Source organism: Arachis hypogaea, chromosome 2, assembly GCF_003086295.3.
Source record: "Arachis hypogaea cultivar Tifrunner chromosome 2, arahy.Tifrunner.gnm2.J5K5, whole genome shotgun sequence".
Classification (NCBI taxonomy): domain Eukaryota; kingdom Viridiplantae; phylum Streptophyta; class Magnoliopsida; order Fabales; family Fabaceae; genus Arachis; species Arachis hypogaea.
The window spans coordinates 84,018,737-84,045,008 of NC_092037.1; the positions used below are offsets into that span (position 1 = coordinate 84,018,737).

Sequence of the window (26,272 nt, forward strand, 5' to 3'; positions counted from 1 at the left end):
TAGGTTTTGAAACATTTTACATGTTTTGTCTCTTTCTTTTTTTCATCCATTCTGTTAGATATCTATATAAATCTTTCTTTCTCATTTTTTTAAAGAAAACAAATTTTAAAAGTTTTTCTAAATCTAACACTAGACTAAGTCTCGTGTAATATTCAGATATGGTAAAAATTGAAATTAAAAATATTAATAAAATGATAAAATATCAACTTCGTTTTTTTTAATATTAGAAAAGAGTATGTGTTTATAAACGTTTTATCTCCATATTTAAAAAAAAAAAAAACTCAATTTAAGAAAAATTCTAATTCCTTACGGATGTTATTTGAGTTATTCTGTAACCAAGAGGAAAATAAATTAGATTAGTTAATTAGATCATGTTATTTGAGTAAACTCTGAGATAATAATCTACCCAAAAAATGATGTAATGAAGATTTACTCTCTTTCTTGGTATCAAGAAATCAATGAATAAGAGCAACATAAACAAATAAAGTTCTTATTGTATTAATCAATTACAGGAATAAAAGGACATTACAAAACTATGGGTCTATTTGTAGCAATACATAAGTAAATTATTCTTGGTATCTTGCTGAATTATTAACCAAGAACAGCACTACCCTGAAACCAACATAATCAAATCACATTCCACTTGTAGTTTTGGATACTAAATAGACCAATGACGGAAACAATCTGAGTGTATCTCTGTAAACGTCACAATGCAGTTACATTTCGCTCACTGTTCGCCATCCCAGAGTTCTTCGATGGTCTTATACTGGCCATAGGTCTCATTAAAAAAAGCAGTACCCTTGATTAACCTCTCCTGGACAAATAAATTTCCTTGAGTCATTGGGGAAAAGAAAAAGAAGCTTTCTGCTCAGTATACCAAATAAAATAGAGGAAATAATAGGTAAAATAAACAACAAAACATGATATTTCGCTCAAGAAATTATATACAATGCAATCAACAACAACTTGCCTGCTTGATCTCGGGGAACTTGGCCATGAGTTCTTCAGGAATAGACCAGTCACAGACATCAAGATTTGCCTTGATTCTCTCTTCATTGGTGCTCTTTGGCAACACGCTATGCCCCATTTGTAGTCCCCATCGAAGGGCCACTTGTGCAGGTGACTTCCCCAATTTTTCCGCAACCATATTGACAACAGGATTCTTAAGGATGTCACTCTTGAGATTTCCAGGTGACCCCAATGGTGAGTATCCCTACAAGAGAAAGTCAATCATGTAGAAGGGCCTTTAGGGTTTAGGGCTATCATAAGTTTGGTTTTTGAGAGAAACAATCATTCTATCAACTTCCAAAACTATTTTCAACTGGCTCTACACAATTTCTAACATCGTGATGATTTTTGTGTGAAATAGGCTATTCTAAGTTGATTTATATATACAGCAATTGCTATACTTACAGATAAGTGAATTCCCTTAGATTCGCAGAATGCATGCAACTTTGGCTGCTGCAATGCTGGGTGCAACTCAACTTGGTTGACAGCAGGAGGCACTCGTGCAACCGCAATTAAATCTTGAAGCTTCTTTGAAGAGAAATTGCTAACTCCTATGGCTCTAGCCTTTCTGGAGTCGTATAGCGCCTCCATGGCTCTCCATGTGCTGGGTATGTCAGCTTGGTCTAGATTTTCAGGCTTGAATCCAACTGATCCCTTTTTAAAGCGGACTGGCCAGTGGATCTGCAGAGCACATCAGTTCAATTGGTTTACGGAAGGAACCAATGATCTAATCGACCTTTTCGTTATTCAACTCAGCATTACCATTATCCAGTACATTTTGTTGTGAAACCATTATTATGTATTCAGTTTCTAATCTTCATCCAAATTGCCAACATGAATTCAGACTGATAAACATAAGGCATACCAGATAGAGATCAAGGTAGTCAAGCTGCAAATCCTGCAAAGTCTTATCGAATGCTTTCGGCACATCTTCTGGGGCATGATCTGAACACCTGCAGTTAGTAGTCAAGAAATTTCTTCAGCCATCAAAGGCACACGTTTGCACCGACATAGAGCACATAATGTCAAAGAAGATAACAAACCAGAGTTTGGAGGTGATCCACAAATCTTCGCGCTTTACAACACCATCGTCAAACAACTTCTTGAGAGCTGAACCAATCTACAAACGCCAATATAAAACAGTTGTTTATGCCTAGTACTAGTCATCAACCTCCTAACTTGATAAATATCCCGTGTATTCATTCTTTCTCCTAGCCTGAGCTGACACCTCTCTATCCTTGGATACAATGTGGGATCCATCTAATCTAAATCTCACATCCATCCAAGGGTAGAGTGATATGTATCAGCTTGGCGAGCAACGCAGCATTGGGGACAAATAATAACTTCCCATCCTTTTTTCCTCTTAAAATCGAAATCAATGTACAAGATACTCCAAGACACTCCCAAAATGAGTAAATGATCAAATTCGTCCCTAAAAGATCATTCGTTTTTCAAATTAGTCCCTGAAAGAATTTTTTAATCAAATTCGTCCTTTAAAGATTTTAAGTTAATCATGTTAGTCCTTCTGTCACTTCCTTTGTTGATAGTGTCAAAATTTGCTAATGTGGCATGTTAAGTGACATCACAACACATACCTAGGAGTCTTAATTGACTATTAACATAATAAATTTATGAAATTAGACCAAATCCAAACCTAATTGAGGGGAGAACTTGAAGCATTAAAATCTATCAATTTGAGATTGATTTGATCTAATTTTATAAACTGATATTGTTAATAGTCAATTAGGACTATTAGGTGTGTGTTGCGATATCACTTAACGTACCACATCAGCAAACTTTGACGCTGTTAGCAATGGAAGTGACGGAATGACTAACATGACTAATTTAAAATCTTTAAAGGACAAATTTGATTAAAAAACCTTTCGAGGACTAATTTGGACAATGAATGATCTGTCAGTAACTAATTTGATCATTTACTCCTCCCAAAATCAATAGCTGTATCATAAAACAACACACTTCTTCAATCATAATACTGCAGCAAAGGCATCTATGACCAAACATAAATAAGAAAAAAAATTAAATAATTAAAAAGAAGTATACTGTATTATCATGAATTTGTTATTACCTCTGCTTGATTGCCATAGGCTTGAGCACAATCAATATGTCTGTATCCAACCTAAACCAGCATCAAAAACACCAAAACCCTAAATTGAAGCATTTGAATTACATAACAGCAAAATCAACACTAAACAATTTCTATAGAGTAGTTGTACCTGAATAGCAGTGGTGACAGCTTTGCCTACAACACCAGGTTCAGCTTGCCAAGTACCCAATCCAACAGAAGGAATCTTGGCCCCAGTGTTCAACTCAAAGAATCTAATTGCCTTTGCCATTGTTTCCCACCCCCTAATTCGATAAAAAAAAAAAAGTCAGTTACAAGATTATGGAGTAGGAGTTATGAATGGACTTTTATTCCTTGTATTAGATGAAGTGTTGAAGCTGGAAGAAACTTATTTATAGAGAAAGAAAGGGCTATGAATGAAGTATGAACAAGAATAGAATTGGAAATGATTTTGTAGTTTGTTACTTCGTTTTTGTACACTTGTTCCTTTGTGTTTGGGAGCGTGTGGAAGTTGCTCTCTCTCAAAGATGATAATACGACCACATACGTCATCATCAACTCATGAGTTAAGATGAAAAGTGCAGTGCTAGTAGTAAATGACTAAATGGACCCTAAACTGCTGTTTTTATTCAGGAAAGTTTACCAGGTTTTTTTATTTAAATAAAAATATTATACTTTCCAATTTATTTAATAATATAAAAAATTAAATTTTTATGTATTATATCTCAATTATATTTTTCATATATAGGTATAAATATAGATAGGTTTTGAGAAAAAAATTACATTAAATATTATGTAAACATCTACTTTTAAGAACACTTTTATGTAGTAGTATATTTTTTAAATTTAATTATAGAGATACATCTATAATTATATAAATCAATATCTTTTGTATTTTTTTTATTTATATTAAAAAATAAAAACAAAAAAATCGAGACTAAATCTTTACAGTAGTTCTTGAGATTTATGTTATGCACAGATTTAATTTTGAAGTTTTAATTATACTATTGTAATTCTTAAGATTGAATTTTGGATATTATAGTGGTCATATAACTTTTTTCCAACAATGACTCAGGAACAAAGTAATGAGCTGAGACTCTTTTACCAAAATAGACAATGACGAAACCATGTTTCGTTTTTGGGTCCAATCAAAACAGAAATAATATCATTATAGCGTGTGCATTTGTACACGGAAAAGTATAGGGAACTAATGGTCTAAGCATACAATGTGTACAATAGAGGTTTAGGAAGTATTAGAGATATGAGTATTAGTGTTACATTGTCCTGTCAGGTTACGTTTTTGGGATGAGTGGGTTCATGACATGGTATTAGAATTCTAGATTCGAAAGGTCAAGGGTTCGATCCTTGATGAACTCCAAAATTAACCTAAGTTTTTAGGATGAGTGATTTTATATGAGTGATTTTATGACATGAGATGTTTATTATCCCTAGTATTTGGATGGTTATTGTGGATAGTGTGGGTGATGTTCATTTTATTCATGGACTAAAGGTTTAGCCTATTGTACACATTGTACACTTAGGTCATTAGCTCCCTAGCACTATTCTTTGTACACATTTTGATTGGACGTTTCTGTTTTAATTTTGTACAAAAAACAAATAACATCGTTTCACAATTGGGATTTTTCATTTAAATAAATAAATAAATTATAATAATTACCAAAACAGGTGGACGCGAAACGTGTACATCTCGTTTACAGTCATTGTAAACGAGATATATATATATATTTAAAAAAATTAAAAATAATAAAAAATATTAATATTATCAATAATTCAAATTTTTAAATGTAATTAGTACATAAAAAGGTTGGTAAAAGATATTAAAATGGATATATTTAATTAATTAGTACTCAAAAAGTTGATGGGATAATAGGAAGATAACTGAAACGTTATCTCTCACGTTATCCCCCACTATCCACGTGAGAGATAACTATTTCAATTTTCTTCTCAATTATTTCATCAATCTCTCCTGAAGCAAACGGTCATTTTTATTATTCAAATTTAAATCAATCCAATTAGATCATAATTTAATTTAAAACCTTTTAAAATAGATATGTTTGATCAATTAATATTAAAAAAGAATATATAAAAAAATTTATCAAATGATTAACCGTGATATAAATATATTTTACAAAAATGTAATAATCTGTGTCATGGCAAAAATTAAAAAAATTGATATTGTTGCGGTCCGACCCAGCTGGCCTCATGGCCAACCTGACCCGACATCGGGAACACGGGCTGTGAAGCACCACACGTCCAGCACCTCCACCCAGATACCTCATAAGGGCCAACTGTCAACAGCTGGCAGATTAGGAAACTTCCAGGAAGGTGGGTCTGCCTTCGTGGCACCCATCCCCCAAGGTACGTCACTACAACCTTATTCCCACATCACCTGCACACTTTTCTTACTTGAGCGTCGGAGTGTCTTTGCAGGTGACACCCCCACTCCACTCAAAGTACTCGGAAAGTCGGCCGCTCTCGCTTTCACGCCCACGCTTCGGAACCAGGTGGAAATCCACTCCCACATCTAAGAAACCTCCCCGAACCGTCTGGTACCCGAGCTACCAAACATTGGCACCGTCTATGGAGAATCAACCAAATGAACTTTCTAATGGGTCCTGGAGAACCAGGCGATGGAGCCGAACCCAGAGGGGCAGCCTCCGTGGCTTTCTCCTGCGAGCGCACGAGGTCCCCTCTACGACAACCCGAGCCATCCTCACGCTCCCAAGAGAGACGCCCCTTTGGGGGAATTGGCAGCGATAGGGCCAGGATAATACAGGAACTGCGACATATGGTGCAGAACCTGGAACGTCAGCTGGCAGATCAGGGACGTCGTCAACAAACTCTGAACCAAACTATTTGCGATCCCCCGAGAGACGGGGGAGAACTCCTCAGAGAAGTCACTCCCGGCGCACACTGAGCCCAGGTATGAATCAGATAGTCCCCAAGAAGAGAATCGGGAGGCACCAAGAAGACGCCGGGACCCCCTGATATACAACCGACGTACGGATAGACGGGCCACCGAGCGAAATCGGAAGGACGAAGGAGAAAGGCCGAAGAGAATGCAACGCCCCGTGATCATGGGGGCAACCCCTTTCCATCATTCAATCCTCGAGGTCCGGCTGCCAAAGCACTTTGACAAGCCAATGGACATGAGGTATGATGGGACTCAAGACCCATAGGAGCATCTAACGGCCTTCGAGGCCAGGATGAACCTGGAAGGGGTAAGCGATGAGGTGAGGTGCCGTGCCTTCCCGGTCACTTTGGCGGGCCGCAATTCGGTGGTTTAACGCCCTCCTGCAAGGTTCTGTAGTCAAATTTTCAGATATCAGCCGTGCTTCTTGGCCCAGTTTACTACCCGAATCGCAAAGGCAAAACACCCGATCTACCTACTCGGGATGACCCAAAGATCCGAAGAGCCGACCAGGAAATACTTGGACAGGTTCAACGATGAGTGTTTGGAGATCGACGGCCTAACTGACTCGGTGGCCAGCTTATACTTGACGAACGGGTTGCTAAACGAGGATTTTAGGAAGTATCTTACCACCAAGCCCGTGTGGACGATGCAGGAAATCCAGAACGTGGCAAGGGAGTATATCAATGATGAAGAAGTTAGCCAAGTAGTGGCAGCCAACAAGCGGCAGCCCACTTACAACCAGCCTCGACAGCACGGCAGCGGAGAGAGGCTTAAGGAACACTCCAAGGACGCAGTCCCAGCCAAAAATTCCGGACCATTTCCCCCGGGTTGGCAAGTTCACTAATTATACCTCCCTAGCCGCCCCAATTGTGGAGGTCTATCAACAAATAGCCGATAAGGGTATCCTGTCGAAGCCCCGACCTCTCAAGGACAGGACCGAGGGAAACAAGAGCCTCTATTGTGATTACCATAAGGGCTTCGGTCATAAGAACCAAGACTGTTTTGATCTGAAAGACGCCTTGGAACAGGCAATCTGAGATGGAAAGCTAGCGAAACTATCCCATCTCATAAGAGAGCCGAGAAGGCAAGATAGAGATCGGCCTGAGGACAAGGACAGAGTTGTGAGGCAAAGGAGAGAACCAGAGGAGGATAGCAAACGGGGACTCACGGTGGTGAACATCGTAGTCGGAAGGGATGTTGCCCCCAGATCGACGTCGGCGTGCAGAAAGGACGCCAAAGTCTTAGCAATATCCTCATCTAGCACCGCACCTCCCCCCGGGAAAGTACCGCTAATCTCGTTTGGACCTGAAGACCAGTGGACTGAAGGCATGCAAGAAAACCTTCCTATGGTGATCATGGCCAGGGTTGGAACCGGGCTGGTAAAGCGAATCCTGGTGGACACCGGCGCGGATTCGAACATCATGTTCCGTAATGTATTTGATGCCCTAGGTCTGCGAGATGCCGACCTGAAAATCCACCAACACGGTGTGGTCGGTCTTGGAGACCACTTCATCAAGTTGGATGGGATAATTTATTTGCCGATTTTCATAGGCAGAGGTCCAGTGAGGAGGACCGTAATGGCGGAGTTCATTGTCCTAAGGGACTTCACAGCCTATAATATCATAATGGGAAGAGAAACCATCAATGATCTCAGAGCAATAATCTACACTAAGTTACTGGTAATGAAGTTTGTTGCTGATAATGGGTCGATTGGATCCATCAAGGGAGACTTGGAAACGACGGTCAAATGCGACAATGCCAGCCTCTCCCTAAGGAAGAAATCAAAGGAAGCAGTAAGGGTCTTCTTAGCCGACCTGGATGCAAGAGTTGAAGAGAAACCGAGGCCAGAGCCTGAGGGAGACCTCGAGAAAATCAGAGTCGGTGACTCTGAGGCCAAGTTCACCTTCGTGAACAGGAATCTCCCTCATGAAGTAAAGGAGCCACTGGTGGAAGTGATTCGGAAAAATGGTGACCTGTTTGCATGGACGCTGATGAGCGGAGAATTTATACGCTTTTTGGCATTGTTTTTAGGTAGTTTTTAGCAAGTTCAAGCTACTTTTAGGGATGTTTTCATTAGTTTTTATGTTAAATTCACATTTCTGGACTTTACTATGAGTTTGTGTTTTTTTCTGTGATTTCAGGTAATTTCTGGCTGAAATTAAGGAACTTGAGCAAAACTCTGAAAAAGGGTGACAAAAGGACTGCTAATGCTGTTGGAATCTGACCTCCTTGCACTCGAAATGGATTTTCTGGAGCTACAGAACTCCAAATGGCGCTCTCTCAATGGCGTTGGAAAGTCAACATCTAGAGCTTTCCAGCAATATATAATAATCCATACTTTATTCGGGAATTGATGACGTAAAGTGGCGCTCAACGCCAAGTACATGCTGCTGTCTGGAGTTAAACGCCAGAAACACGTCACAACCCGGAGTTGAACGCCAGAAACATGCTATAACTCGGCGTTCAACTCCACTAAAAGCCTCAGCTCGTGGATAGATCAAGCTCAGCCCAAGCATACACCAAGTGGGCCCCGGAAGTGGATTTATGCATCAATTACTTACTCATGTAAACCCTAGTAGCTAGTTTATTATAAATAGGACTTTTTACTAGTGTATTAGTCATCTTTTGACAGTTTAATCTTTGGTCTCAGTTTTGTTTTATTCTTCATCTTAGGAGGCTATTGATCACGTTTTAAGGGGGCTGGCCATTCGGCCATGCCTGAACCTTTCACTTATGTATTTTCAACAGTGGAGTTTCTGCACACCATAGATTAAGGGTGTGGAGCTCTGCTGTACCTCAAGTTTCAATACAATTACTATTACTTTCTATTCAATTCTCTTTTATTCTTATTCCAAGATATACGTTGCACTTCAGCTTGATGAATGTGATGACCCGTGACACTCATCATCATTCTCACCTATGAACGCGCGTGATTGACAACCACTTCTGTTCTACTCTAGGCCGGGCGCATATCTCTTAGATTCCCCAACAGTATCTTCGTGGTATAAGTTAGATAGATGGCGGCATTCATGAGGATCCGGAAAGTCTAAACCTTGTCTATGGTATTCCGAGTAGGATTTTGGGATTGAATGACTGTGACGAGCTTCAAACTCCTGAAGGCTGGGCGTGATGACAAGCGCAAAAGAATCAAGGGATTCTATTCCAACCTGATTGAGAACCGACAGATGATTAGCCGTGCTGTGACAGAGCATAGGAACGTTTTCACTGAGAGGATGGGATGTAGCCATTGACAACGGTGATGCCCTACATACAGCTTGCCATGGAAAGGAGTAGGAAGGATTGGATGAATGTAATAAGAAAATAGAGATACGAGAGGAGCACAGCATCTTCACACACTTATCTGAAAGTCCCACTATTGCTTTACATAAGTATTTCTATCCCTTTTTGTTTTCTATTTATTTATTAATTTTCGAACTCACCATAAACCAATTTAATCTGCCTAACTGAGAATTACAAGGTGACCATAGCTTGCTTCATACTAACAATCTCTGTGGGATCGATCCTTACTCACGTAAGGTTTATTACTTGGACGACCCAGTACACTTGCTGGTTAGTTGAACAGAGTTGTGTCCACACATAGGTGCCATAATAATGATTCCATACAACAACAAAGAATACTACATTGATGATCACAATTTCGTCCACCAAGTTTTTGGCGCCGTTGCCGGGGATTGTTCAAGTATGGACAACTGACGGTTCATCTTGTTGCTCAGATTAGGTAATTTTCTTTTCAAAAATCTTTTTCAAAATTTTTCTTTTCTTTTTCGTTTTTCTAACCATATTTTTCGAAAAAATTAAAATAAAAATACAAAAAATTAGAAAATCATAAAAATAAAAAATATTTGGTGTTTCTTATTTGAGTCTTGAGTCAATTTTTAAGTTTGGTGTCAATTGCATGCTTTAAAAACTTTTCTTGCATTTTTTCGAAAATTCCATGCATTCATAGTGTTCTTCATGATCTTCAAGTTGTTCTTGACAAGTCTTCTTGTTTGATCTTGATGATTTCTTGTTTTGTGTTGTTTGTTGTTTTTCATGTGCATTTTTCGTTTGTTAGAGTCCATGCATTAAAGATTTCTAAGTTTGGTGTCTTGCATGTTTTCTTTGCGTCAAAAATTTTTCAAAAATATGTTCTTGATGTTCATCATGATCTTCAAAGTGTTCTTGGTGTTCATCTTGACATTCATAGTGTTCTTGCATGCATCTTGTGTTTTGATCCAAAATTTTCATGTTTTGGGTCATGTTTGTGTTTTTCTCTCTCATAATTAAAAAAAACTCAAAAAATCAAAAAAAAATATTTTCCTTATTTTTCTCATAATTTTCGAAAATTTGAGTTGACTTAGTCAAAAATTTTCAAAATTAGTTGTTTCTTACAAGTCAAGTCAAATTTTCAAATTTTAAAAATCTTATCTTTTCAAAATCTTTTTCAAAAATTATATCTTTTTCATTTTTTATTATTTTCGAAAAATTCCAAAAATCTTTTTCAAAATCTTTTTCTTATCTTTATATCATATTTTCAAAATTACACTAACAATTAATGTGATTGATTCAAAAATTTGAAGTTTGTTAATTTCTTGTTAAGAAAGGTTCAATCTTTAAGTTCTAGAATCTTATCTTGTAGTTTCTTGTTAGTAAAGTAAGTAATTTCAAATTTTTGAATTAAATATTTTTATCTTTTATCTTATCTTTTTCAAAAATTTTATCTTTTTCAAAATTTGATTTCAAAATATCTTATCTAACTTCTTATCTTCTTATCTTTTCAAATTTGATTTTAATATCTTTTTCAACTAACTCTTTGACTTTTTGTTTACTTCTTATCTTTTTAAAAACCACCTAACTACCTATCCCTATCTAAATTTTGAAAATATCTCATCTCTTTTTCAAAAATTCTTTTTGTTTTAAATTTTAATTTTAATCTTATCTTATTTCTAATTTTAGAAAATTATTAACCCTTTCTTAAAATTATTTTCGAATTTTCTATCTCTTCTCTCTTATTCTATTTAATTATTTAATTACTTACACTTCTCTTCACCTCTCTTCACCTAAATATCCGAACCCACTCTCCTTCATTCTTCTCCCCTTTCTTCTTCTACTAACATAAAGGAATCTCTATACTGTGACATAGAGGATTCTTCTTCTTTTCTTGTTTTCTTCTCTTTCATATGAGCAGGAACAAGGAAAAAGGCACTCTTGTTGAAATTGATCCAGAACCTGAAAGGACCCTGAAGAGAAAATTAAGAGAAGCTAAGTTACAACAATCTAAAGGTAACCTTTCAGAAATATTAGAACAAGAGAAGGAGATGGCAGCCAAAAACAATAATAATGCAAGGAGAATGCTTGGTGACTTCACAAAGCCAACGTCCAAATTTGATGGAAGAAGCATCTCCATTCCTGCCATTGGAGCCAATAATTTTGAGCTAAAACCTCAGCTAGTTGCCTTAATACAACAAAACTGCAAGTTTTATGGACTTCCATCTGAAGATCCTTATCAGTTTTTAACTGAGTTCTTGCAGATCTGTGAGACTGTAAAGACGAATGGAGTTGATCCTGAAGTCCACAGACTCATGCTTTTCCCTTTTGCTGTAAGAGACAGAGCTAGAATATGGTTGGATTCACAACCCAAGGATAGCCTGGACTCCTGGGATAAGCTGGTGACTGCCTTCTTGGATAAATTCTTTCCTCCTCAAAAGCTGAGCAAGCTGAGAGTGGATGTTCAAACCTTCAAACAAAAAGATGGTGAATCCCTCTATGAAGCTTGGAAAAGATACAAGCAGCTGACCAAAAGATGTCCATCTGACATGTTTTCAGAATGGACCATATTAGATATATTCTATTATGGCCTATCTGAATTTTCGAAAATGTCATTGGACCATTCTGCAGGTGGATCTATTCACCTAAAGAAAATGCCTGAAGAGGCTCAAGAACTCATTGACATGGTTGCAAACAACCAATTCATGTACACTTCTGAGAGGAATTCTGTGAATAATGGAACGCCCCAGAAGAAAGGAGTTCTTGAAATTGATGCTCTGAATGCCATATTGGCTCAGAACAAAGTGTTGACTCAGCAAGTCAACATGATCTCTCAAAGTCTGAATGGATGGCAACATGCATCCAACAGTACTAAAGAGGCAGCTTCTGAAGAAGCTTATGATCCTGAGAACCCTGCCATGGCAGAGGTTAATTACATGGGTGAACCTTATGGAAACACCTATAACTCATCATAGAGAAATCATCCAAATTTCTTATGGAAGGATCAACAAAAGCCTCAACAAGGCTTTAATAATGGTGGACGTAATAGGCTGAGCAATAGCAAGCCATATCCATCATCTTCTCAGCAACAGACAGAGAATTCTGAACAAAACACTTCTAATTTATCTAATCTAGTCTCTGATCTGTCAAAGGCCACTTTCAGTTTCATGAGTGAAACAAGATCCTCCAACAAAAATCTAGAGGCACAAGTAGGCCAGCTGAGTAAGAAAGTCATTGAGACTCCTCCCAGTATTCTCCCAAGCAATACAGAAGAGAATCCAAAAGGAGAGTGCAAAGCCATTGATTTGATCAATGTGGCCGAATGCACAAGGAAGGAAGAGGACAAAAATCCTAGTGAGGAAGGCCTCCTGGGACGTCCCTCAAGCAAGAAGGAGTTTCCTATTAAGGATCCAAAGGAATCTGAGGCTCATACAGAGACCATAGAGATTCCATTAAATCTCCTTCTGCCATTCATGAGCTCTGAAGACTATTCTTCCTCTGAAGAGGATGAAGATGTGACTGGAGAGCAAGTTGCTCAATATTTAGGAGCTATCATGAAGCTGAATGCCAAGTTATTTGGTAATGAGACTTGGAAAAGTGAACCTCCCTTACTCATTAATGAACTAGATACCTGGATTCAGCAAACTCTACCTCAAAAGAAACAAGATCCTGGCAAGTTCTTAATACCTTGTACCATAGGCACCATGACCTTTGAAAAGGCTCTATGTGATCTGGGGTCAGGGATAAATCTTATGCCACTCTCTGTAATGGAGAAGCTGGGGATCATTGAGGTACAACCTGCCTTGTTCTCATTACAATTGGCAGACAAGTCATTGAGACAAGCTTATGGAATAGTGGAGGACGTGTTAGTAAAGGTTGAGGGCCTTTACATCCCCGCTGATTTCATAATCTTAGACACTAGGAAGGAAGAGGATGAATGCATCATCCTTGGAAGACCTTTCCTAGCCACACCAGGAGCTGTGATAGATGTCAATAGAGGTGAATTAGTCCTTCAATTGAATGGGGACTACCTTGTGTTTAAGGCACATGGCCATCCCTCTGTGACAAAAGAGAGTAAGCATGAAGAGCTTCTCTCAGTTCAGAGTCAAGAAGAGCTCCCACAGTCAAACTCTAAGTTTGGTGTTGGGAGGCCACAACCAAACTCTAAGTTTGGTGTTAAGATCCCATATCCAAACTCTAAGTTTGGTGTTGGGACTATACAACATTGACCTGATCACCTTAGTGGCTCCATGAGAGTCACGTCAAGCTATTGACATTAAAGAAGCGCTTGTTGGGAGGCAACCCAATTTTATTTATCTAATTTTTATTTTATATTATTTTATTTTTATTTTGTGTTTTATTAGGTACATGATCACGAGGAGTCACGAAAAAAATATAAAAATTAAAAACAGAATCAAAAATAGCAGAAAAAAATTCGCACCCTGGAGGAAGCACAGGCTGGCGTTCAACGCCAGTAAGATGCATCTGGCTGGCGTTCAACGCCAGAACAGAGCATCAACCTGGCGCTGAACGCCAGAAACAAGCAACATTCTGGCACTGAACGCCAGGAATGTGCCTAGAGAATAAAAGCTGGCGCTGAACGCCAGTAACAAGCATGAAACTGGCGTTCAACGCCAGAAACATGCTTTACATGGGCGTTGAATGCCCAGAATGTGCACCACACGGCGTTTAAACACCAGAATGGTGTGCAAAGGCATTTTACATGCCTATGGTGCAGGGATGGAATTCCTTGACACCTCAGGATCTGTGGACCCCACAGGATCCCCACCTACTATATTCCCACCTTACCTCCTAATCCTATTTTTGTGATGACTATTCCCCATGTCACACTTCCCAACACTCTTCACCAATCACCTCAATTCCTCTTCCCAATCACCCCCTTCACCACTCACATCCATCCACTCTTCCCCATAAACCCCACCTACCTTCAAAAATTCAAAACCATTTTCCCACCCATTCCCACCCTAAATGGCCGAACATACACTCCCCCCTCTCCCTATATATACCCTTCCATTCAACTTCATTTTCACACAACACAACCCCCTCTTCTTCACCTTGGCCGAACCTACATCTCTCCCTCTCTACCATATTCTCTTCTTCTTCTTCTTCTTCTCTTCTTTCTTCTATTGCTCGAGGAAGAGCAATCTTTTAAGTTTGGTGTGGTCAAAGCACAATCTTTTTTGTTTTCCACTACCATCAATGGCACCTAAGGCCGAAGAATCCTCTAGAAAAGGAAAATGGAAGACAAAAGCTTCCACCTCCGAGTCATGGGAGATGGAAAGATTCATCTCCAAGAGCCATCAAGACCACTTCTATGATGTTGTGGCAAAAAAGAAGGTGATCCCTGAGGTCCCTTTCAAGCTCAAGAAAAATGAGTATCCGGAGATCCGACATGAGATCCGAAGAAGAGGTTGGGAAGTCCTAACAAACACCATGCAACAAGTCGGAATCTTAATGGTTCAAGAGTTCTATGCCAATGCATGGATCACTAGGAACCATGATCAAAGTATGAACCCAAATCCAAAAAATTATCTCACAATGGTTCGGGGGAAATACTTAGATTTTAGTCAGGAAAATGTAAGGTTGGCGTTTCACTTGCCCATGATGCAAGGAGATGTACGCCCCTACACTAGAAGGGTTAACTTTAATCAAAGGTTGGACCAAGTCCTAATGGACATATGTGTGGAAGGAGCTCAATGGAAAAGAGACTCCAAAGGCAAGCCAGTTCAACTAACAAGACTGGACCTTAAGCCTATGGCTAGAGGATGGTTGGAGTTCATTCAACGCTCCATCATTCCCACTAGCAACCGATCTGAAGTTACTGTGGATCGGGCCATCATGATTCATAGCATCATGATTGGAGAGGAAGTAGAAGTTCATGAAGTCATCTCCAATGAATTCTACAAAATAGCCGACAAGCCCTCCACCATGGCAATGCTAGCTTTTCCTCACCTTATTTGCCATCTATGTTACTCAGCTGGAGTTATCATAGAAGGAGACATCCCCATTGAAGAGGATAAGCCCATCACCAAGAAGAGGATGGAGCATGGAAGAGAGACCCTTCACGGTTCTCAAGAGATGCATGAGGAAGCTCATCATCAAGAAATCCCTGAGATGCCTCAAGGGATGCGCTTTCCTCCCAACAACTATTGGGAGCAACTCAACACTTCCTTAGAAGATTTGAACCACAATGTGGAACAATTAAGGGTGAAACATCATGAGCACTCCATCATTCTCCATGAAATAAGAGAAGATCAAAGAGCAATGAGGGAGGAGCAACAAAGGCAAGGAAGGGACATAGAAGAGCTTAAGGACATTGTTGGACCTTCAAGAAGAAGACGCCACTAAAGGTGGATTCATTCCTTGTTCTTTATTTCTTTCTGTTCTCAGTTTTTAATGTTGTGTTTATCTATGTTTTGTGTCTTTATTTCATGATCATTAGTATGTAGTAACCATGTCTTAAAGCTATGAATAAAATCCATTAATCCTTCACCTCTCTTAAATGAAAAAAATGTTTTTAATTCAAAAGAACAAGAAGTACATGAATTTCGAATTTATCCTTGAATTTAGTTTAATTATATTGATGTGGTGATAATACTTTTTGTTTTCTGAATGAATGCTTGAACAGTGCATATTTTTGATCTTGTTGTTTATGAATGTTAAAACTGTTGGCTCTTGAAAGAATGATGAACAAAGAGAAATGTTATTGATGATCTGAAAAATCATGAAATTGATTCTTGAAGCAAGAAAAAGCAGTGAAAACAAAAAGCTTGCGAAAAAAAAGAAAAAAATGGCGAAAAAAAATAGAAAGAAAAAGAAAAAGCAAGCAGAAAAAGCCAATAGCCGTTAAAACCAAAAGGCAAGGGTAAAAAGGATCCAAGGCTTTGAGCATCAATGGATAGGAGGGCCCAAGGAAATAAAATCCAGGCCTAAGCGGCTAAACCAAGCTGTCCCTAACCATGTGCTTGTGTCATGAAGGTCCAAGTGAAAAGCTTGAGACTGAGTGGTTAAAGTCGTGATCCAAAGCAAGAAGAGTGTGCTTAAGAGCTCTGGACTCCTCTAACTGGGGACTCTAGCAAAGCTGAGTCACAATCTGAAAAGGTTCACCCAGTTATGTGTCTGTGGCATTTATGTATCCGGTGGTAATACAGGAAAACAAAGTGCTTAGGGCCACGGCCCAGACTCATAAGTAGCTGTGTTCAAGAATCAACATACTTAACTAGGAAAATCAATAACACTATCCGAAATTCTAAGTTCCTAGAGAAGCCAATCATTCTAAACTTCAAGGGAAAAAGTGAGATGCCAAAACTGTTCAGAAGCAAAAAGCTACAAGTCCCGCTCATCTAATTATAATTAATATTCATTGATACTTTGGAATTTATAGTATATTCTCTTCTTTTTATCCTAATTGATTTTCAGTTGCTTGGGGACAAGCAACAATTTAAGTTTGGTGTTGTGATGAGCGGATAATTTATACGCTTTTTGGCATTATTTTTAGGTAGTTTTTAGTAAGTTCAAGCTACTTTTAGGGATGTTTTCATTAGTTTTTATGTTAAATTCACATTTCTGGACTTTACTATGAGTTTTTGTGTTTTTTTGTGATTTCAGGTAATTTCTGGCTGAAATTGAGGGACTTGAGCAAAACTCTGAAAAAGGCTGACAAAAGCACTGCTGATGCTGTTGGAATCTGACCTCCCTGCACTCGAAATATATTTTCTGGAGCTACAGAACTCCAAATGGTGCTCTCTTAACGGCGTTGGAAAGTAGACATCCAGAGCTTTCCAGCAATATATAATAGTCCATACTTTATTCGGGAATTGACGACGTAAAGTGGCGCTCAACGCCAAGTACATGCTGCTGTCTGGAGTTAAACGCCAGAAACACGTCACAACCCGGAGTTGAACGCCAGAAACACGCTATAACTCGGCGTTCAACTCAACTAAAAGCCTCAGCTCATGGATAGATCAAGCTCAGCCCAAGCATACACCAAGTGGGCCCCGAAAGTGGATTTATGCATCAATTACTTACTCATGTAAATCCTAGTAGCTAGTTTATTATAAATAGGACTTTTTACTAGTGTATTAGTCATCTTTTGACAGTTTAATCTTTGGTCTCAGTTTTGTTTTATTCTTCATCTTAGGAGGCTATTGATCATGTTTTAAGGGGGCTGGCCATTCAGCCATGCCTGAACCTTTCACTTATGTATTTTCAACAGTGGAGTTTCTGCACACCATAGATTAAGGGTGTGGAGCTCTGCTGTACCTTAAGTTTCAATACAATTACTATTACTTTCTATTCAATTCTCTTTTATTCTTATTCCAAGATATACGTTGCACTTCAGCTTGATGAATGTGATGACCCGTGACACTCATCGTCATTCTCACCTATGAACGCGCGTGATTGACAACCACTTCCGTTCTACTCTAGGCCGGGCGCATATCTCTTAGATTCCCCAACAGAATCTTCGTGGTATAAGCTAGATAGATGGCGGCATTCATGAGGATCCGGAAAGTCTAAACCTTGTCTATGGTATTCCGAGTAGGATTTTGGGATTGAATGACTGTGACGAGCTTCAAACTCCTGAAGGCTGGGCGTGATGACAAGCGCAAAAGAATCAAGGGATTCTATTCCAACCTGATTGAGAACCGACATATGATTAGCCGTGCTGTGACAGAGCATAGGAACGTTTTCACTGAGAGGATGGGATGTAGCCATTGACAACGGTGATGCCCTACATACAGCTTGCCATGGAAAGGAGTAGGAAGGATTGGATGAATGTAATAAGAAAATAGAGATACGAGAGGAGCACAGCATCTTCACACACTTATCTGAAATTCCCACTATTGCTTTACATAAGTATTTCTATCCCTTTTTGTTTTCTATTTATTTATTAATTTTCGAACTCACCATAAACCAATTTAATCTGCCTAACTGAGAATTACAAGGTGACCATAGCTTGCTTCATACCAACAATCTCTGTGGGATCGACCCTTACTCACGTAAGGTTTATTACTTGGATGACCCAGTACACTTGCTGGTTAGTTTAACGGAGTTGTGTCCACACATAGGTGCCATAATAATGATTCCATACAACAACAAAGAATACTACATTGATGATCACAATTTCGTCCACCAGACGCCAGCCAACATGCCGGGTATTGATCCCAGGGTCATGTCGCATCACCTAGTGGTGAGAGTCGATGCCAAGCCGGTAGCATAGAGGAGGAGGAAAATGTCCCAGAAAAGAGCCGATGAAGTGGCCAGACAGACGGTCGGCCTCTTACAAGCGGGATTCATCCGGGAATTGGAGTACTCAACATGGCTGTCAAATGTTGCCCTGGTCAGGAAGCCCAGTGACAAGTGGAGAATGTGTGTGGATTACTCTAACCTGAACAAGGCCTGCCCTAAGGACTCCTTCCCCCTTCCTAATATCGACACACTGGTAGACGTGGCCTCGGGATACAGGTACCTGAGCTTCATGGATGCCTATTCAGGATATAACCAGATCCCGATGCACCAACCAGATAAAGAAAAGACGGCGTGCATAATGCCAGGAGAAATATATTGCTACAAAGTGATGCCGTTTGGGCTGAAGAACGCGGGAGCCACATACCAAAGGCTCATGAACAAGATATTCTATGACCTCATCAGTAAGACAGTGGAGGTCTATGTGGACGATATCCTAGTCAAGACCATCGAGGCCGACGATCTCATTGGCGACTTGGAAACCGTGTTCGCAGCCCTTCGGCGATACGACATGAGGCTGAACCCGCTCAAGTGCGCCTTCGCCATGGAGGCTGGGAAATTCCTAGGATTTATGATAACCCAAAGGGGAGTAGAAGCTAATCCAGAGAAGTGTGAAGCGATCCTACAAATGACAAGCCCAGGAAGTGTAAAGGACGTGCAGAGGCTTGCTGTAACGGCACTATCTCGATTTCTCGGCGCGTCGGCTGCCAATGCCCTCCCTTTCTTCAATTTGATGAAGAAAGGGATAGCGTTCGAATGGACCCCGGCTTGCATGGAAGCTTTTAATCACTTCAAGAGAATCATCTCGTAACCGCCAGTCCTCGGTAAGCCCAAAACTGGGGAAACACTTTTCCTATACTTGGCAGTAATAGACGAGGCCTTGGCAGCCGTTCTGTTGCGAGAAGATGGGAAGGTTCAGCAGCCAATATACTTTGTAAACAGAGTGCTACAAGGAGCAGAGTTGAGATACAGCAAGTTAGAAAAACTCACCTACGCGCTACTGACCTCGTCCCGCAGGCTCCGGAAATATTTTCAAGGGCACCCGATAACAATTAGAACAGATCAGGCGATTCGACAGGTATTACAGAAACCCGACCTGGTGGGCAGGATGATGGCATGGGCAATCGAGCTATCCCAATATGACCTGCAGTACGAGCCCAGACACGCCATCAAGGCCCAAGCGATGGCCAATTTCTTAGTTGAGGTAACAGGGGATCCTCTCGGCAACACGAACACATGGTGGAAGCTCCATGTAGATGGAGCCTCCAACCAAACTTTTAGAGGAGCAGGAATCATACTGGAAAGCCCTTTCCGGGGTCGTGTACGAACAGTCAATCAAGTTCGACTTTCCCGTGTCCAGCAATCAAGCGGAGTACAAGGCCCTCCTCGGCGGCCTCCAGTTAGCAAAAGAGGTTGGAGCCACTAGAGTAGAAGTGTGTAGTGACTCCCAGATCGTCACCTCACAGGTCAATGGGACTTACCAAGCAAGGGACTCACTACTGCAAAAGTACTTCGAGCAGGTCAATAGGATGAGCAAGGAGTTTAACGAAGTCACTGTACAACACGTCCCTAGGGAGAAGAACATAAAAGCCGACCTCTTATCAAAGCTGGCAAGCACAAAGCCAGGGACGGGCAACCGTTCCTTCATCCAAGGCCTAATGAAAGAACTAGCAGTAACCTTACACTTTGTTCGCTCAAACCCCTCATGGATCGATGCGATTACCAATTTCTTGGAAAGCGGTAAACTCCCCAGCGACGACAAAGCGGTGAGGGGGCTAAGAAGAGAATCAGCCAAGTACACCGCAACACAGGGCCAGTTGTTTAAAAAAGGGCTTAGCCAACCCCTGCTGAAATGCCTGCATTTCGACCAAACAGACTACGTGCTACGTGAAGTCCACGAAGGATGTTGTGGCCACCACATCGGGGGGAAGGCTCTAGCTCGAAAACTTGTCAGGGTTGGTTACTACTGGCCTTCGATGATGGCGGACTCTAAAGCGTTCGTGGAAAAGTGCAAAAGGTGTCAAGAGAACGCCAACTTCCACAAAGCACCGGCAGCAAAACTTAGCCTTCTGATGGCTTCCCAACCATTTTCACAGTGGGAAATTGACCTGTTGGGGCCTTTTCCAGTAGGGCCCGGACAAGTAAAATACATAATCATGGCCATTGATTATTACACCAAGTGGGTGAAAGCTGAGCCACTAGCCAGCATATCATCGGCAAACTGTCGAAAGTTCATGTGGAGGCTGGTCATAACCAGGTTTGGGATACTGATGAGCGGATAATTTATACGCTTTTTTGCATTGTTTTTAGGTAGTTTTTAGTAAGTTCAAGCTACTTTTAGGGATTTTTTCATTAGTTTTTATGTTAAATTCACATTTCTGGACTTTACTATGAGTTTGTGTGTTTTTCTGTGATTTCAGGTAATTTCTGACTAAAATTGAGGGATTTGAGCAAAACTCTGAAAAAGGCTGACAAAAGGACTGATGATGCTGTTGGAATCTGACCTCCCTACACTTGAAATGGATTTTTTGGAGCTACAAGTACTCCAATTGGCGCGCTCTCAACGGCGTTGGAAAGTAGACATCCAGAGTTTTCCAGCAATATATAATAGTCCATACTTTATTCGGAAATTGACGACGTAACTTGGCGTTGAACGCCAAGTACATGCTGTTGTCTGGAGTTAAACGCCAGAAAAATGTCATGATCCGGAGTTGAATGCCCAAAACACGTTATAACTTGGAGTTCAACTCCAAGAGAAGCCTCAGCTCGTGGATAGATCAAGCTCAGCCCAAACATACACCAAGTGGGCCCCGAAAGTGAATTTATGCATCAATTACTTACTCATGTAAACCCTAGTGGCTAGTATAGTATAAATAGGATAAGTTACTATTGTATTAGACATCTTTTGACAGTTTAATCTTTTGACTATTCGGTCTCTTGATCATGGAGAGGGCTGGCCATTCGGCCATGCCTGAACCTTTTACTTATGTGTTTTCAACAGTGGAGTTTCTGCACACTATAGATTAAGGGTGTGGAGCTCTGCTGTACCTCAAGTTTCAATACAATTATTATTACTTTCTATTCAATTCTCTTCTATTCTTATTCCAAGATATACGTTGCACTTCAACTTGATGAATGTGATGATCCGTGACACTCATCATCATTCTCACCTATGAACGCGCGTGACTGACAACCACTTCCGTTCTACTTTAGGCATGGCGCATATCTCTTAGATTCCCCAACAGAATCTTCGTGGTATAAGCTAGATAGATGGCGGCATTCATGAGGATCCGGAAAGTCTAAACCTTGTCTATGGTATTCCGAGTAGGATTCTGTGATTGAATGACTGTGACGAGCTTCAAACTCCTGAAGGCTGGGCGTGATGACAAGCGCAAAAGAATCAAGGGATTCTATTCCAACCTGATTGAGAACCAACAGATGATTAGCCGTGCTGTGACAGAGCATAGGAACGTTTTCACTGAGAGGATGGGATGTAGCCATTGACAACGGTGATGCCCTACATACAGCTTGCCATGGAAAGGAGTAGGAAGGATTGGATGAATGTAATAAGAAAATAGAGATACGAGAGGAGCACAGCATCTTCATGCACTTATCTGAAATTCCCACTATTGCTTTACATAAGTATTTCTATCCCTTTTTATTTTCTATTTATTTATTAATTTTCGAACTCATCATAAACCAATTTAATCTGCCTAACTGAGATTTACAAGGTGACCATAGCTTGCTTCATACCAACAATCTCTGTGGGATCGACCCTTACTCACGTAAGGTTTATTACTTGGACGACCCAGTACAATTGCTGGTTAGTTGAACGGAGTTGTGTCCACACATAAGTGCCATAATAATGATTCCATACTACAACAAAGAATACTACATTGATGTGATCACAATTTCGTCCACCAAGTTTTTGGCGCCGTTGCCGGGGATTGTTCGAGTATGGACAACTGACGGTTCATCTTGTTGCTCAGATTAGGTAATTTTCTTTTCAAAAATCTTTTTCAAAATTTTTCTTTTCTTTTTCGTTTTTCTAACCATGTTTTTCGAAAAAATTAAAATAAAATTACAAAAAAAATTAGAAAATCATAAAAATCAAAAATATTTTGTGTTTCTTATTTGAGTCTTGTGTTAATTTTTAAGTTTGGTGTCAATTGCATGCTTTTAAAATTTTTCTTGCATTTTTTCGAAAATTCCATGCATTAATAGTGTTCTTCATGATCTTCAAGTTGTTCTTGACAAGTCTTCTTGTTTGATCTTGATGATTTCTTGTTTTGTGTTGTTTGTTGTTTTTCATGTGCATTTTTTGTTTGTTAGAGTCCATGCATTAAAAATTTCTAAGTTTGGTGTCTTGCATGTTTTCTTTGCATCAAAAATTTTTCAAACTTATGTTCTTGATGTTCATCATGATCTTCAAAGTGTTCTTGGTGTTCATCTTGACATTCATAGCATTCTTGCATGCATTCATTGTTTTGATCTAAAAATTTCATACATTGAGTATTTTTGTTATTTTTCTCTCTCATAATTAAAAATTCAAAAAATCAAAAAAATATCTTTTCCTTATTTTTCTCATAATTTTCGAAAATTTGAGTTGACTTAGTCAAAAATTTTCAAAATTAGTTGTTTCTTACAAGTCAAGTCAAATTTTCAATTTTAAAAATCTTATCTTTTTAAAATCTTTTTTCAAAAATCATATCTTTTTCATTTTTTATTTTATTTTTTATTTATTTTTTGAAAATTTCAAAAATCTTTTTCAAAATACTTTCAAAATCTATTTCTTATCTTTACATCTAATTTTCGAAAATTAACTAACAATTAATGTGATTGATTCAAAAATTTGAAGTTTGTTACTTTCTTGTTAAGAAAGGTTCAATCTTTAAGTTCTAGAATCTTATTTTGTAGTTTCTTGTTAGTGAAGTAAGTAATTTTAAAATTTTTGAATTAAATCTTTTTATCTTTTATCTTATCTTTTTCAAAAATTTTATCTTTTTCAAAATTTGATTTCAAAATATCTTATCTAACTTCTTATCTTCTTATCTTTTCAAAATTTGATTTTAATATCTTTTTCAATCAACTAACTAACTTTTTGTTTGTTTCCTATCTTTTTCAAAACCAACTAACTACTCTTCCCTCTCTAATTTTCGAAAATACTTCTCTTTTCTTTCAAAAATTCTTTTTGTTTTAAACTTTAATTTTAATCTTATCTTATCTTTGATTTTCGAAAATTACTAACCACTTTTTCAAAACTATTTTTCGAAATTCTCCCTCTCTTTTCTTATTCTATTTAATTATTTATTTACTAACACTTCTCTTCACCTCTCTTCATCTAAAAATCCGAACCCATTCTTCTTCACTCTTATCCCTTTCTTCTTCTACTAACATAAAGGAATCTCTATACTGTGACATAGAGGATTCCTCTTTCTTTTCTTGTCTTCTTCTCTTTCATATGAGCAGGAACAAGGAAAAAGGCACTCTTGTTGAAATTGATCCAGAACCTGAAAGGACACTGAAGACAAAATTAAGAGAAGCTAAGTTACAACAATCTAAAGGTAACCTTTCAGAAATATTAGAACAAGAGAAGGAGATGGCAGCAGAAAATAATAATAATGCAAGGAGAATGCTTGGTGACTTCACAAAGCCAACGTCCAAATTTGATGGAAGAAGCATCTCCATTCCTGCCATTGGAGCCAATAACTTTGAGCTGAAACCTCAGCTAGTTGCCTTAATGCAACAAAACTGCAAGTTTTATGGACTTCCATCTGAAGATCCTTATCAGTTTTTAACTGAGTTCTTGCAGATCTGTGAGACTGTAAAGACGAATGGAGTTGATCCTGAAGTCTACAGACTCATGCTTTTCCCTTTTGCTGTAAGAGACAGAGCTAGAATATGGTTGGATTCACAACCCAAGGATAGCCTGGACTCCTGGGATAAGCTGGTCACAGCCTTCTTGGATAAATTCTTTCCTCCTCAGAAGCTGAGCAAGCTGAGAGTGGATGTTCAAACCTTCAAACAAAAAGATGGTGAATCCCTCTATGAAGCTTGGGAAAGATACAAGCAGCTGACCAAAAGATGTCCATCTGACATGTTTTCAGAATGGACCATATTAGATATATTCTATTATGGTCTATCTGAATTTTCGAAAATGTCATTGGACCATTCTGCAGGTGGATCTATTCACCTAAAGAAAACGCCTGAAGAGGCTCAAGAACTCATTGACATGGTTGCAAACAACCAATTCATGTACACTTCTGAGAGGAATTCTGTGAATAATGGAACGCCCCAGAAGAAAGTAGTTCTTGAAATTGATGCTCTGAATGCCATATTGGCTCAGAACAAAGTGTTGACTCAGCAAGTCAACATGATCTCTCAAAGTCTGAATGGATGGCAACATGTATCCAACAGTACTAAAGAGGCAGCTTCTGAAGAAGCTTATGATCCTGATAACCCTGCCATGGTAGAGGTTAATTACATGGGTGAACCTTATGGAAACACCTATAACTCATCATGGAGAAATCATCCAAATTTCTCATGGAAGGATCAACAAAAGCCTCAACAAAGCTTTAATAATGGTGGACGCACTAGGCTAAGCAATAGCAAGCCATATCCATCATCTTCTCAGCAACAGACAGAGAATTCTGAACAAAACACTTCTAATTTAGCCAATCTAGTCTCTGATCTGTCAAAGGCCACTTTCAGTTTCATGAGTGAAACAAGATCCTCCATCAGAAATCTGGAGGCACAAGTGGGCCAGCTGAGTAAGAAAGTCATTGAAACTCCTCCCAGTATTCTCCCAAGCAATACAGAAGAGAATCCAAAAGGAGAGTGCAAGGCCATTGATGTGATCAATGTGGCCGAATGCACAAGGGAGGAGGAGGATGAAAATCCTAGTGAGGAAGACCTCCTGGGACGTCCCTCAAGCAAGAAGAAGTTTCCTATTAAGGACCAAAGGAATCTGAGGCTCATACAGAGACCATAGAGATTCCATTAAATCTCCTTCTGCTATTCATGAGCTCTGAAGACTATTCTTCCTCTGAAGAGGATGAAGATGTGACTGGAGAGCAAGTTGCTCAATATTTAGGAGCTATCATGAAGCTGAATGCCAAGTTGTTTGGTAATGAGACTTGGGAAAGTGAACCTCCCTTGCTCATTAATGAACTAGATACCTGGATTCAGAAAACTTTACCTCAAAAGAAACAAGATCCTGGCAAGTTCTTAATACCTTGTACCATAGGCACCATGACCTTTGAAAAGGCTCTATGTGATCTGGGGTCAGGGATAAATCTTATGCCACTCTCTGTAATGGAGAAGCTGGGGATCATTGAGGTACAACCTGCGTTGTTCTCATTACAATTGGCAGACAAGTCATTGAGACAAGCTTATGGAATAGTGGAGGACGTGTTAGTAAAGGTTGAAGGCCTTTACATCCCTGCTGATTTCATAATCTTAGACACTAGGAAGGAAGAGGATGAATGCATCATCCTTGGAAGACCTTTCCTAGCCACAGCAGGAGCTGTGATAGATGTCAACAGAGGTGAATTAGTCCTTCAATTGAATGGGGACTACCTTGTGTTTAAGGCACAAGGCCATCCCTCTGTGACAAAAGAAAGTAAGCATGAAGAGCTTCTCTCAGTTCAGAGTCAAGAAGAACCCCCACAATCAAACTCTAAGTTTGGTGTTGGGAGGCCACAACCAAACTC

The 26,272-nt window shown here is 39.3% G+C and overlaps 1 protein-coding gene across 1 annotated transcript; it reads right to left on the reverse strand.

Annotated features, from left to right (window-relative positions):
* Positions 1–474: 474 nt before the first annotated feature.
* Positions 475–3,667, reverse strand: LOC112748321 (NADPH-dependent aldo-keto reductase, chloroplastic). The gene is made up of 7 exons (XM_072219145.1): positions 3,243–3,667; positions 3,095–3,145; positions 2,052–2,128; positions 1,874–1,961; positions 1,414–1,689; positions 971–1,213; positions 475–814 (listed from the first exon to the last, which is right to left on the reverse strand). Exons 1-7 carry the CDS (start codon positions 3,360–3,362, stop codon positions 728–730), a joined length of 942 nt encoding a protein of 313 aa, XP_072075246.1. The 5' UTR covers positions 3,363–3,667; the 3' UTR covers positions 475–727.
* Positions 3,668–26,272: the final 22,605 nt, after the last annotated feature.

Coding starts and splice junctions, on each gene's coding strand:
- LOC112748321 (XM_072219145.1), bottom strand. CDS start 3,362: ATGGCAAAGGCAATTAGATTCTTTGAGTTGAACACTGGGGCCAAGATT. Junction 3,146..3,242: donor CTGTCACCACTGCTATTCAG/GTACAACTACTC, acceptor ATGCTGGTTTAG/GTTGGATACAGACATATTGA. Junction 2,129..3,094: donor CCTATGGCAATCAAGCAGAG/GTAATAACAAAT, acceptor TGGCGTTTGTAG/ATTGGTTCAGCTCTCAAGAA.